At 51.0% G+C, this 14,859-nt stretch overlaps 1 protein-coding gene across 1 annotated transcript; it reads left to right on the forward strand.

The window, feature by feature from the left end:
* Window positions 1–60: 60 nt before the first annotated feature.
* Window positions 61–14,434, forward strand: DNAAF2 (dynein axonemal assembly factor 2). The gene is made up of 3 exons (XM_069018686.1): window positions 61–2,803; window positions 11,819–11,965; window positions 13,694–14,434. Exons 1-3 carry the CDS (start codon window positions 917–919, stop codon window positions 14,177–14,179), a joined length of 2,520 nt encoding a protein of 839 aa, XP_068874787.1. The 5' UTR covers window positions 61–916; the 3' UTR covers window positions 14,180–14,434.
* Window positions 14,435–14,859: the final 425 nt, after the last annotated feature.

The following is a 14,859-nucleotide window of genomic DNA, read 5'->3' on the forward strand; positions in this document are numbered from 1 at the left end:
GTCAAGTCTGAGTGAAAAATGATTGGCAAAGCACAAAAATGGTAAGTGGAGGAGCCAGCTGTATCAAACAGGAAAGGAGCATCTTTAAAAAGAAGAAGTTAAAGATAGGGAGAACTTGGATAGCTGATTATCTGCAGGACATACTGGAAAGGGGGGATAGGATTTTTTCTTGGATGGGAAAGGCCCAGGAAATATCTGTGAGGTGTTCCTTAATGCAGTATCTGTTTGAAGATAGTGTTACACAGGGCAAGAAGAGGAAGGAGCAGCAAGGACATGGTCCTTTAGAACTTCTGGAGAAGGCTGGGAGGAGGAGATCTTGATGGAGGAAAGTGGGAAAAAAGTGAAACTAAGCCAAAACTTGCTCTAGGTGCTTGTGGGCATGGAGACCAGAGTGGAGCTACCCCAAAGTGCCCACACCAGGTGTGGAACAGAGGGGACCCTCACCACGGGAGCTTTGTTTCACAGCCCCTGCTCACAGTGCTGGCAGAAACCAGGAGGGGACAGTGGGACACGGACTCTGAGGGGACAGCGGGGCTGGGATGGAAGCTGGATATGGTACGGGATGTGTGAGCTGGCCTGATGAGGATTGAAAAGAGCTCTGTGAGGGCATGGCAGTGCCAGCTCAGAGCTGTGGGATGGGATGGAACATAAACTTTGCAGAGAGATGAAAAGGTGATGGTGGAAAAGCAGCCCTGCTGATGAGAGGGGTGATGGCTATGAGCCACCACGAAGCCACTGAGGGGAGGGAAAAGGGGAGGGAAAAGGCGAGGCCCTGAGGGACAGCCCGCCATGGTGTTTGCCGTCTCCACGGCAACGCCAGCGCCGCCATCTTGTTTACCGTCACCACAGCAACGCCCGCCATCTTGTTTGGCGTCCCCACAGCAGCGCTCCGGCCGGGCCGGGCCGTGCCGGGGCCATGGCGGGCGCGGGGCGGCGGCACGACCTAGAGCTCAGCGCCGAGGAGGCGGAGCGGCTCCGGCGCGCCTTCCGCGACGAGCGGTTCCGCGCGCTGTTCGCCGAGTACGCGGCCGAGCTGACCGACCCCGAGCAGCGCCGGCTATACGAGGAGGAGGTGGCGGCGCTGGAGCGGGAGCGCGGCGTGGAGGTGCGCTTCGTGCACCCGACGCCGGGCTTCGTGCTACGGACGAGCCAGGCGGGCTCCCGCCGCTGCTACATCAATGTCTGCAGCAACGCGCTGATGGGGGAGCCGCGGGCCCGCGCCGAGCGCGGCGGACAGCGCTGGGAGCTGCCCTACAGCCTGGCCCCGGGCCGCGAGGAGCTGCGCCCCGCCGGCCGCCGCCGCCTCCTGTACGACGTGGTGTTCCACCCGGCCGCGCTGCGCCTGGCCGCCCGCAGCGCCCGCTTCCGCCGCCTGCTCTGCGATACGGCGCTGGAGGCTGTGGAGAGGCACTGCGGGGTGGGGCTGGACCGCAACAACGCCACCGTCCTGCGAGGAGTCTCCTACAAGGGCGTCCCGCAGGCACCTATCCTCCGCTCCCCGCTGCCCGGCGGCGCCCCAAAGCCACCCGACGACGGAGACTCCCCGCTGCCGCCCTTCCCCTTCCCGCCCGCCGCTGCCCCGCCGCCCGCCCCCGGAGGCTCCTCGCCCGCCGCGCCCCCGCCGCCCTCCGGCCCCACCACGCCGCGCTGGAGCATCCGCCACCGCTCCTACGTGGACCTGCAGGACTACCGGCACTGCCGCGACTCGGCGCCCAGCCCGGTGCCGCGGGAGCTGGTTGTGACCGTGGAGCTACCGCTGCTGCGCTCTGCCGAGCAGGCGGAGCTGGAGATTCGCGGGCGGGAGCTGCGGCTGGACTCGCAGTGTCCCGCCTACCGCCTGCGGCTCCACCTCCCCTACGACGTGGACGAGCGCGGCGGGCGGGCCGCTTTCAACCGGGCCCAGCGGCAGCTGCAGGTGACGCTTCCCGTGGTGCCGCCGCCCGGCCTGCGGGAACCGCCGGCCCCGGTCGAGGAGCGGCTGGAGGGGGCCGAGCCCGCTGCCGAGGGGCCGGCAGAGGCGGCAGAGGCGGGCGGCGGAGCGGCTCCTCCCCCGGAACGCGGCCCTGGCGGCGCGGCCCGAAGCACGTGGGGCGGCGGGGAGCCCGGTGATCCACCCGCCGAGCCCCTCGCTGAACCACCCGCTGAACGCCCCGTAGAACCACTTTGTGATCCACCCGCTGAACCCCTCACTGAACCCCCGGCTGAAACTCCCGTTGATCCAACCTCTGAGCCCTTTGCTGACTCCCCTGCTGAACCTGCCACTGATCCAACCTCTGAACCCCCTGCTGAATCCCCCGCTGATCCAACCACTGACCCCCGCTCTGAACCCTTCACCGAACCCGCCACTGATCCCCTCGCTGATCCACCCGCAGAACCACCCACCGAGCCCCCGGACCTGCCCCGCTCCGCTGCTGCTTCCCCCATGGCCAGCCCCGAGCCAGCCGGGCCCAGCGGGGACTCCACCCCGCAGGCCTCAGAGGGCCACCCCAGCGAGATGGCCACGTGCCCTCCCTTCCGTGCCCGGCAGGACGAGGCGTCCCTCACGCTGCTCCTGCTCGTGCCCGGCATCCAGCCCCAGAGCCTCCACGGGGACGTGGGCACCCACCACTACAGCCTCAGCTTCTGCACCGCCAGCGGTGCCTTCGCCCTGTTCCTGCAGTTCCCTCCCGCAGCCGGGCTGGTGTCCCCCGAGAGCAGCGTCAGCGTCTCTGCCCACAACGCCGTGGTGGGGCTCGCCAAGGCCCCCGGCAGCACCGGGCTCTGGGAGAAGTTCAGCTTCGGCCTCGACCCCTCAGCTCTGCAGGTAACAGTGGCACGTTCGGGGTGCCACCTGCCCCGAGTGCCGCTGCTGGGTGTGGCTGCTGTTTGGTTGAGCGGTGTCTCAGGGAGGTGTGAGGGTGAGTTCAAAGCTGGTCGTGACGGAAGCTGATTCCTCCGAGAGATGCTCCCGGATGTCAGTGCAGTGACCTGATTTGTGCGAGTCTTGTACGAGCAGCTCCAAGGTCACACCATGGAGCTGACACCTTCATCCTTGGAATTGGAATGACTTCTGCCTCTCATACAATTTTTTTTTTCTGAGGGAAGTTCTGGTGATGAATGAAAACGTCGCCTATGTCCTTTATGTCCTTAGTGTTCACTTTTAAAGCCCTGTACATTGCTCATGCAGCCTGTTCACACGAAGAAAGATCTTTATGATACACCAGATTTACACTCGTGTGCACACACTGTCAGGAATTGTAGGGGAAGTGTCCCTGTGTCTGTATTTTGGGACAGAATTCCCATTTACAGCCACAGGAACCCCCATTAGTTCAACTAGAGCAGAACAGCAAACAGCAGCTGTGAACTGTCCCAGTTTGCTGGGGTAAATCTTCATCTTCTCTGTCTGAATATGATTCTAGTTTAGTATTTTATAATTTTATGGTTGCTGGGCTCCCGTGATGGGAGAAGGTGGGGTGGCTGCATCCAGGTGACAGTGCCTGCTGGGAGCTGGCAGTGTCCCCAGAGGGATGCCCACCTCGTGACACTCTCTGTCCAGAGCTGCTCACACAAGTTTTGTGGAGAACCACATTACTCTGTGAGCTCAGATTTTCAGACAGTTTCTCATGAGCAGGGATTAAAGTTGCACAGTTCTTGTGTAACCTTCCAGCCATGAGATTTGGAGTTTGGCCTGAGTTGAGAGCAATAAAATCCTCTGCAGCTTGGATCACGTGCAGTGGGAATGCAAGTCCAGGAAGCTGGCAGGCTTCAAGTGTATCCACTGGGATAGACTTGGCTTGGAGCAGCTTAATTGCTCCATCCCTACAACTAGAAATAACTTGTGCATGATTTTGAAAGATATTTATCCAATTAGTGTTTGCACAGCTGAAACCACATTTAATTTCCCATTTAGCGGCCGCACACCTTTTACGGCAGCAATTCCTGTGAAGGAGGAGCTGATCATTTCGGGGAAGTATCAAAGATGATGAATTTATGGAGAACCACCCACGCTGAGCTGTTTGCAGAGCATTTCCTTTGCTTTTACCAGAGCAGGAGCCTGCAAGTCTGTGCAAGTGGGGCCGCAGAACACTCAGTGCTGCTGTTCAGTGCTGTGATCTGGCACTGGCTGCTGCTGCTGCCACGTCAAAAAAGCCACTGTGTAAACTCCTGCCTGTTTTCTGTGCAGGTACAGAGACTGCCCAGGGCACTGGTGGATCCCTGGAAGTGCTCAAAAAACCTGTGGATGTGGCATTTGAGAACATGATTTGCTGGTGAACGTGGTGGTGGTGCTGGGTTGGTGGCTGCAGTAATGGTTGGAAGTTTGGTCTATGGATTTGTTTCTGCAAGTGGAAGAACATTTTGTGATTGAAAGTTGTTAAAAGGCCACCCAGTAATGAGATTTTGGCTTTGTGAGTTATAAAAAACCCTTGAATGTGGTGATTTTATTATATATTGCAAAATGTTTTGGGTGGAGTAGGAGAAAGAGATTGGGCATTAGTCATCAGCTTCCCGGCCATTCATTCACAGCAGACTCCAAGAGATTCTCCTGGCCTCCAGTCCTTTTGGACACTGGGCCTGCAAAATTGAAGCAGGAGAAATAAACTTGAAGTCATTTGTCCTGTTTGCTTTTTTTTATCTGTGCTATTTCCCCAAAGTGCCTGAGAGCTGCACTCGCTCAGAGTGAAGGGAGAAAAATGAATATTTAATTAGAGCCACTATTACATGCTGCCTTGTGGCCATTAAGTATTTGTTCCTGGTCGCTTTTCTTCTACTTATGTTGATGTCTCCAATTTGTCTGATGCCACGTTGGGGGTTTTTCTGCCCTGAGTCTCGTTCTATAAATCAGAGCTGTGCCCTGAGACCTGTAACGAGTTGCATCAGTCATTGCAGAGTGCACAGAGCAGTGCCCTGTCAATGCCTTCAGGGAGCTTTGGGGGCTGAGGCGAGCAGGAATTTTATCCTGCACCTCCCAATCTGCTTGTTGGTCATCTCCTCTCCCACAGCAGCGCTGCCAGAGGATAGTGCCTGGCAAAAGGGAATCATGGAATGGTTTGGGTTGGAAGGGATCTTAAACCTCATCCAGTTCCACCCCTGCCATGGGCAGGGACACCTTCCCCTATCCCAGGTTGCTCCAAGCCCCGTGTTTTTAACAGCTATGGAATTCCTACTCTGCTCTATTCTGGGAAGTTGCTTCTTGCTGGAGACCCAGGGTTGCTGTGTTGTTCCATGGAAGAGATTCCTCACTGGGTTAGTTCAGAGTCTGCCCCTCATTGGTAGCTCCTGCCACGGTGGCTGTTCAGTGCCCTGTGAGGCTGCCTGCCCAACTCATTCCCATTAACTGCCAATTCCTTCTTGGAAGTTGGTCTGATCCACATATGAGTTGAGCTTGTCCTTAGAACACCATGCTTGAAACAGAACTTCAAGGGCTGCGTTTCCTTTTGTAGTGAGCTGTGGCTGAATCCCCGTGCTGGAAGATGATCTATTTAGAGCTCAGTTTCCATAGATGCCGAGCAGTTGGAATTCCCACCCCAGCAAGTGCCTCTTTTCAGGAAATCTTTACAGTGCCCTGGTCCTCCCTGGACTTTAACTGAGTAGTTTCACTCCTTGGCTAAACCATAATGTCCACACTGCAGTTGGACTTGATGATCCTGGAAGTCTTTTCTGTCTTAATGATTCTATGACTTGTTACGGTGACTAGAAATCCTATAAAAATAAAGATTCCAGAACTTTGGACGTCATGGGCTTAGGGTCACGTACTTCAGGGGTTTAAAAGCCATCTTTTGTCACTGCCCTGGTGCTCAGTCACTGCACCAGAGACCACAGTGCTGATCCTTCTGGAGGGCTTGCTCCAGGCCCTGTTTTTCCAGGAAACAGAGCCTCATGACCTGAGGAAGCTGCCTGATTTCCCCACTGCTCTTTGCCTCGAAGTACCAGCCATGGGCTGTGCTCCCTCCATTACTCTTCACTGCAGTTCATCTGCTATAACCTTCTTTACCTTTTGCTTAGATCCTGGGAATTCAGGCCTAGGAAACTCCTGCATCAGAGAGCTCCCCTTCATTTCCAGACAACACAGCCTGGGGAGAAAATGACGAAGGAAGAATGGTTGGGAGTTAAATAACCATTAATAAAATCTGTAAGCCTGCCAGGCAGGGTTTCTGAGAACATGTCCCAGTGTGTCCTGGTTTATGGTAGTGCTGGAGCTGGGCAATTATGGAAATTGTGCCTTTGGAAAGCACTGTCTTGGAATGTTTGGCTTCCTGGGGTTAAAGGCTCGATTCCTAACAGGAGTAAAGAGCAGTTTTCTGGGGGTGTATGGAGCTACTGAGACTAAGGGGCTCAGTTCTCGGAGCATGTGAAACACATTTGGCAGATAATTCATTCTGCCAGCAGTTTTGGGGTCGTGTCTGTTCATTTTCATGGGGTTACAAAAAGACTGGTTCATGCAGGAATTCCCTTTCAGGCCGATTCACACCCTTCCTGCCCTTCTCAGAGGCCTGGAATGGGTTTGTTCAGAGGATGTGTGCTCAGTCCCCTGATCAGTGCTTCCCACCCGGTACCCCTTGCTGGGCAGGGAATTGCAGCCAGCCCATCCCTTTCCTAAAAAAAACCCCGTCAGATCTTATGGAGAATATTAGGATTTAACTCACGTAAACCCCCCTGGGGCTCCAGGGAACAGCAGGGAGCAGAGGAAAACAGAGGAAATATTTCCTCTGGTTTCCTATGCATTGCTTTTTTTTAACATTTACAGGCTGAAAAATATTAAACGAAACATTCCTGAGGAGTTCATGGCTGGAGCTAAGTCTGAGCTACGCTGTGTGTGAGGGATCCAAATGGGAATTGCTCAGAGATAGGGAAGTTTTGTTTAACTTTTCAGGGAGTGTTGAGGCCTCCACACAGGATGTTCTACATGGATGTGATTTTTCTGCTTGGCACAGCCACCAATGCCTGGTGAAGGAGATCCTTTGGAAGCTCCTGCTGCTTTTTCCTTCAGAAAGCAGCTGGTAAAAAAGATGTGGAGATGTTGGAGCAGGTACAGAGAGGCCATGGAGATGCCCCAAGGGCTGGAGCCCCTCTGCTCTGGAGCCAGGCTGGGAGAGCTGGGGGTGTTCACCTGGAGAGGAGAAGGCTCCAGGGAGAGCTCAGAGCCCCTTGCAGGGCCTAAAGGGGCTCCACGAGAGCTGGAGAGGGACTGGGGACAAGGGATGGAGGGACAGGACACAGGGAATGGCTTCCCAGTGCCAGAGGGCAGGGATGGATGGGAGATTGGGAAGGAATTACCTCCCTGTGAGGGTGGTGAGGCCCTGGCACAGGGTGCCCAGAGAAGCTGGGGCTGCCCCCGGATCCTTGGAAGTGTCCAAGGCCAGGCTGGATCAGCCCAGATCACCTTATCCCATCCTCTTTTGGTGGCACTTAATCGTCACAGAATCCTAGAATAGTTTGGATGGGAAGGGACATTAAAGCTCATCCAGTGCCACCCCTGCCATGGGCAGGGACACCTCCCACTGTCCCAGGCTGCTCCCAGCCCCAATGTCCAGCCTGGCCTTGGGCACTGCCAGGGATCCAGGGACAGCCACAGCTTCTCTGGGCACCCTGTGCCAGGGCCTCCCCACCCTCCAGCCAGGAATTCCTTCCCAATATCCCATCTAAATTTCCCTACATCACTTGTGTGGAGCTGTAGGTGGCAGGGTTATATTGCTCCTGGCACTGGGAGCACGTGGAAAAGGCTGGAAGGGCTCCCGTGGGCTGTGCTGGGCTGTCCTTGTGCTGGGTGAGCTCAGAATTAGGGCCCTTGTGGATAATGTTTTCCCTGGTTGGAGACTCAACCGAGCATGAAACCTTGAGAGCCATGTTAGGAAGTGTAAGACATGGATGTTTTAAGCCTTTGCCACCTTTCAGGGAGAAATCCATCCCAGAGAGCAATTTTGCCCTCATTCCCAAGGTATCTGGAGTTGTTACACAGTTTCTTTGGAAGTCAGGGTTATAATTTTCAATTTCCAAGCTACTATAAAGAATTATTGTAATAGTCAGGGGTCACTTCTAAGAAGATGCTGCTGGAAGCTGGGGCTGTTGTATGTAATCCTGCAACAGTTTATTTTTGCTTCAGTTAATTCTGCGCTCAGCACTTCAAGACTCTTGGCAAGTTTTTTGGGAGGTTAGAGAAGGACAAAGAAGGAGAACACAACAAACTTATTATTTCACGTTTTTCAAAGTAATCTCTTTCCCAAGCTACATTAAGGACCATAATTAGTTTGCTTCTGCTATAAAACAAACTAATTTCTGAATAGTCTTTAATTGGTAGCTGCATTTTGGGAATAACGTGACTACACAAAACAGTTATGTCAGGAAATATTATTAACCTACTGATGAAGCTCATCAAAGCTTCTTTGGAGCTCTTGAATCTTTGCAGTCATGAGCACCTCGGGAAAGTTTTCATTTCATTACTTGTACCAACACTTTGAGCTTCAAATTCTCAGGTTGAGCTGCTTTGTGCTGGGACCCCACAGACTCAGAGATCAGGAAATCCGTGGATCCAGGTCCTTTTCCATATAGGCATGACGTGTTGGGTTTTGACCAGAGAAGCTGTGGTTGCCCCATCCCTGGAAGTGTCCAAGACCAGGTTGGATGGGCTTTGGAACAACATGGGATAGTGGAAGGTGTCCCTGCCCATGGCAGGGCTGGAACTGGATGGGATTTAAATCCCCTCCCAACCCAAACCATTCTGAGATTCCCCGATCCTCTCATTACAGGAGCCACAAAAATAATTCAAGCCTGAAATCTGTCCTGCTTTTCAAACTTGCAGCCTGCGTGGGAGGTAACTCTGGATGGAAACTGTCTTCAATTTGGATAAATTAAGGCAGAATAAACCCATCTGAGTGCTGAGGGCAGCCGTGAGGGGACCGGCTTTGCGCCGTCGGCGCTGTGAGACACAAGGACGGGTTTGAATGATGAAGTGTTCCAGAAACCAAAGTCATCCCTGCTAACGTTTATGTTAATTTGGTCTCAGTTTAGTCACAGGGAAAAATGAATGTGTACCAAACAGCAGATGACAGTATGTGCAGGGAAAAACAAATTAAATTCGAAGTTGCTAAGAGAGTATCATAAATACCAGAAAATAAACTGCTCAAATTGAAGAATTATTTTACAGGGTCATTGAAATCAGCTGCAGATGGTTGTCCTCTGTTTGCTCTGGCTTGGAAAGCAGAGCAGGCTTTAGAATAAATTCCTGAACCATTTTTTCCCAAGGTCTGTGCTTTGATAACATCTGCAGTAATATAAATGCCTCGGTGTGTGCTCCCCGTGAATGCAAAGTCTGAGTTACAGTGGCTGGCTGGTGGAGCAGGCTAATGATAATCACCTTATTGACAACAAACACATCCCAGGTGCCATGATTTATGGCAGGCCACAGCATAGGGATGGGATAAAATGGTAAATATTTATGGGAATTTGGTGTTGGGCTGGGATGACACGTGGTAAAATTGGATTGCAGTAACGAGTCAAAGTTAACAGAACATCACAAGCAGTTTTTATCCTCATTTAAAGTAGTGATTAATCGTAGAATCATGGAATATCCTCAGTGGGAAGGGACCCACAGGGATCATCCAGTGCAGCCCCTGGCCCTGCACAGACACCCCAACAACCCCACCCTGGGCATCCCTGGCAGCGCTGTCCAAACGCTCCTGGAGCTCTGGCAGCCTCGGGGCCGTGCCCATTCCCTGGGGAGCCTGGGCAGTGCCCAGCACCCTCTGGGGGAAGAGCCTTTCCCTGATAATAAACCTCTTGTTCAGTTTTTCTTTTTTAACAATATTTTCTGTGAAGAAAACAAATTCTTTTGCTTTTAATCAGGAAGAAAATCTCCAGAAAGGTTCAGTGGTTCGTTGCCAAATTGCAAAGTCCTGATTGTGCTGAGGAGGAGTGGGTGTCCCTCACACAGCCACGGGTGCCAGATGCAGATTCAGAGGAAAAAGAGATTATTTTCCTCATTTTATGTAGGAAAAGTAGGATGGGACTTGGAGCAACCTGGTCTAGTGGAAGGTAATTAAAGGTCCTGAAATATATCCCATGGCAGGGGGCTGGAACGAGATGAGCTGTAAGGTCCCTTCCAAGCCAAACCATCCCATGATCCCATGACTTTTATTTTTCAGCTGGGTGAGGAGGGTTGTGCTTTGCTCTCCTTGGAAGTGCAGGCAGGGCACCAGAGCTCGGCAGCGTTCCCAAATCCCCTCCAAGGGAGGCTGAGCTGTCTGTCTGTGCTGTGTGGGCCAAGCAATCCGTGGCAGAGCTGGGAATTCTTCTCCTGAGCTGCCCAAGGATCGAGTTCAGGAGCTTGTGGGAGTTTTGGTGCTGCACAGATTTTGTGTCTGCAGCCCCTGCCATGTTTCTGTGCTCTGACACCTTCCCCTGAACTCTGCAGAGTATTTCCACAAGCCTAAAGCTCTGGCAGATCCCTCTCTGGCAGGCAGGAGAGGATGCAGCACAGGGGAATAAGAATTTTAGGCTTTGCATGCAGAAATGCAAGGAGTAGCTGTGTTCCGAGAGGGTTTTCTGTCAGGGCAGCTCTGCTGCACTTTAATCTCTCCCCAAACCATCCCAGCATCCAGTGTTGGCTGTTTGCCTGGATTGTAATCTTCCTGGATAGAAAATGAATTCAATCCTCTGCCTTGGAAAACCAACAGTATGTATGTTATGACTTTCCATATTGTGATTTCTAATTTAACTAGTGGAAAAAATAGGATTCTGGCTTATTTTTCCAATCCTGGTTTGTTTGTTTTTTTTTCCAAGATGACACTTAAATTTTGTACCTCACACACAATGTGACATCTGGCTGTGCATAAGGCTCCATCCACAGGGGGCCAAAAATGTGCAGAATTGCCTTTTTGCTTCTCGGTCTGCAAGATGTCAGTGATAATTGAATTTAACTTTCATTGGATTGACAAGAGGGTTGAACTGGACCGAGAAATTTGAAAGTGTTGACTTAATGTGGAAGGTTTGCAACTTCTCCCTGTTATTTCCAATTAAATAAGGAAGGTAATTCCCAGAACCTAAACTACTCCTCTAGGTCAGACCATTTTTATTGTGTTCATCCTTACCCTCAGCCTACACAGATGATGCAGGAATAACACAAGGACAGGGAAAGCTCTGCAGCTCCTATGAAACAGCCCCTCCAGGATATATTTTAGGACCTTTAATTACCTGCAATGGATTTAAATCTTTAAACCTGTAGCAACACGTTCCAGGTTGTTGATGAAGTGCATATGAACAGCCTGGAAGCACGCCCCAGGCTGTGTCTCTGCCTGTGGATACCTCTCCTTTTTTTTTCCACCTCTCTTGTCTGCTGGAGATCTGAGCAGCCTCGGTGGCTGGGTGTGAAATGGATACAGCCCTGAGTGTTCCAGATCTGATCTTGGAGCAGAGATCCTGCAGTGCCTCTCCAAGGAGGTGTTTGTGTTTTCCTAAAGACAGACAGGAAGCAAGCCCACAGCAGTCTGACACCTTCGTGGTGTTAAGACAGGTGAGGACAGGAACGAGGTTGGTACAAATAATTTTTCAGAGAGGGTCTAAATCTATATATTAGTCACCCATCCGAAGAGAGAAATAATATTTTTTTAATATTTGATATGATGCAGATTTGTAGTTTCAAGCAAAATGTGCTAAGCACTGGTCTTAATTCATTTCACCTCATTCTCTGAATGTCTGACTTAGAATTTCTCTGTCAAGACATGAGTGTGCTGTGAAACTCGGGAATCACTGTCCTGGCTTTCTTTGCAGTGAGTTTTTAGCCCCAATACCCCTGAAGTTTAGCACAAAAAGAACATAACGTGCTGTTTTCTCTCTTTTTCTTTAGGAAAGGTTGTTTGTCAGTGAAGAGAACGTTGATGGATTTCTAGGCACTGCTTTCTGCCCTTCCCCTTGCTCCCAATCAGCACTGGAAAGCCAGCCATTAATTGAAGTGCTGGATGTTACTGAGGACAGAATTCAAATCAGGGTGGAGGTAAGGATCTCTGGGAGCAGCACAGGCTGATTTATGTTCTTCAGCAAGCTCCTATCAAATCCCACTGAAACAGCTTTGTTCCTGTTTTGTCCTGAGGAAGCAGGGGAAACCCAGGACTGGGGTTGTTTGCAAGTGTAAATGTCAGTTTTCAGAAGTGTTTGTGGCATTTAATGTGACCAAAGGATTGAAACGTCCTGTATTTCATTTGGAAGATGGAGAACTGTGATCCAATCATTTTAAAAAGTGCTTTTTCTTTGCAGGAATAGTTCACTCTCCCAGCCTTGTACAGGTAGACAAATCCTAGAGGGTTTTGTCTGGGAAAAATTGTGTCTCATCTTTATTCAATCCATGTATTTGAATACTTGGTGGGTTCCTGTTGTGTAGATAATTAAACATGAGGCTATTAGTCTTACACACTGGTCTCAAATTCAATCCTTGTAGTTTCAGGCCTCATTCAGGCTCTGTTCCTCTGTCTAGAACAAGACAGGCTGTTTCTGGGATCTGCCACGGGATTAAACTGTCCTCCCTTGGCAAAAGAGATGGGCAGATGAAGAAACCAAAATGTTAATTTTGTGAGGAGGAAAATGTGAGGTAATCCCCCCACGTTCACTGGGATTTCTGGGCAGGCATCACATCCAAAATTCAGAGGAAACTTTTCTTAAAGGAAACATAAAAAGCAGGAACTAGCAGGTCACTGCAGTGGCCATGAACTGGGGACTGCAGATGGGGTTAGTGTGTAGCTGGTTTATTGGAGGCAAGTTCAGACAAAGCACATGACCTCTGCAACTGGGCTGGAGGTCCGAGCAGTTTCCTAAAGATAGTGGATCCAGCTTAACTTTCACAGCTGGTGTGGGTTGTACATAGGAAAAGGAAATTCAAAGTGTTGGAGAGCAGACAGGAACTAAGAAAGGGCAGCTGAGATACCTTAAATCATCCCACTCCTGCTCCTGTGGGGGTCAATGATTCTTGAGGGTTCCTTCCAACTCAGGGTGTCCATGATCGTGTTAATGTGGGAGAATTGTCCCGTTTGGAAAGGCCTGACTGGTGTTTGTGTTTCCTGCTGGAGTGAGCAGCGGTTTGGGAGTGTGAGAAAGATTCTGTCTGTGGATCCATGAATCCAGCTGCTCTTGGATAGGTCCCTACCTGATCCTGACTCTCCAGTGACAGGGACCTACAAATTACCAGTGTTTTTTTGCCAAAACACCCAGTAATGGAGAAATTGGGGAACAGCTGTTTGGACAGCACCTCTCCTGAGGTAAACCACGATTCCTGGATTAGCTCCTGGATTAGGCTGGGAATTTCCCTAATTGCAAGGTTCCAACCTTGCAACAAGAGATCCCCTGGCTATTTCTCTGGCTGCTGAGATTTGGAAATCAGGCTGGGTGTGGTGAGTGGCTGCTGCTGCTCCGGCTTGGCCTCTGCCCAGCCCCATTTCCTAGAGCAGAGGAAACCCTGGGGAAGCAGAACGACCTCCCTGCCACTCATTCCCACGCACCAGACAAGAGCAGGAAAACCTCAGCACCCGCTCACTTGGCTTCTAGAAGGAGAACCATGGAATCACAACCTGATCTGGGTTGGAAGGAACCTTAAGGATCATCTGATTCCACCCCCCTGCCATGGGCAGGGACACTTCCCAGTGGAGCTGAGCTGTTGGAGAAACAAATCTCTCCTGTCTTCGTGAGCACAGTTTGTTCCAGCTATAAAATAATTCATTTATTTCCTTGACAGCCACAGGAACGCGATGCAGAGGGAACACTTGGCAGCTCAGGGGGAGCCCTTGCTGGAAAGACCAACAGCAACTACCCTGAAACAAAGGCAGAAACAAACTGTCCTGCAGCTGAGGAACGTGCTGCAGGATCCACCCCAGCTCCCACAGCTGAAACAATAGGAAAAGTAGGCTGTGCTTCACACCATTGTTTGCAGCATGAACCTCCTGACACCAGTTCAGCGATTCCTGGCGGGTCTGGGAGAAAGGAGCCCGATTTAGAAAGTGCTGCTGCAGCAGGAGACACGGCCCCGGCCCCAGGCTCTGGAAAACAAGGAAAACTGATGGGGGGTCGGGATGAGGAGCCACCCCCAGAGCTGGGCAGCAGGGCAGGCTCCCCCATCCTGCGGGAGGTGAACCCCGAGGACGGGAGCGTGCGGATCCTGCGGGATCACCGAACGCACTGCCCCGTCGTGTTCCAGAATTCTTTGCTCTATGAGTTGGATTAGTTTCATTATTTTAGGATTTCTTTCTGTTGTTTGATGCTTGCTCTGACTTCCATGTGCTGGTGGATGACTTCAGGGCTCAGAGAGGTTCCCACTGAAACTGGTGCAACATCAAAACCTTATGTTGTTAACAATTTTTGGAGTTTAACAATTGTATGGAAATAATTTAACTTAAAAGAAAAGTTGCAGTTGGAGGTGACTTCGAGCTCCTGGAAAAAAAATGTATCTTTATTGTTTACATAAATTTTTTATTCTCTTCCCACGTTTCAGGGATTATTTGTATATATCCTTGGTCTAACAGCTCCCTTGGGAATTGAGCAGTATTCATCATTTTCCAAACCTTTCATTTGGTGCTAACTGCAGGATTAGACTTGCAGTGATTCTTAGCAATCAAATGAAATTTCTAATTATCCGGAGAAGTTCTAATTAGTCTCCTAGAAATAATTAACATTTATACGCTGCATTCCATCCTAGTGCTGTGCTTCAGATCTGCAGCACCCAGATATCCCCCAGCTGAACAAATGCCATTGCACAAGAACATCCTCTGGGTGCATGTTTGCTCTGAAGTATTTACAGTTCGTGAAATAGATTCTCTTTATCCAGATTAGATTTATTTTCCACAGTTTCCCTCGAGTTTCAGCGTTTCTCACCTCTCTATAAAGCACAATAACCAAGAGAACACA

This window comes from Aphelocoma coerulescens, chromosome 5, assembly GCF_041296385.1.
Source record: "Aphelocoma coerulescens isolate FSJ_1873_10779 chromosome 5, UR_Acoe_1.0, whole genome shotgun sequence".
In the NCBI taxonomy this organism is placed as follows: Eukaryota; Metazoa; Chordata; class Aves; order Passeriformes; family Corvidae; genus Aphelocoma; species Aphelocoma coerulescens.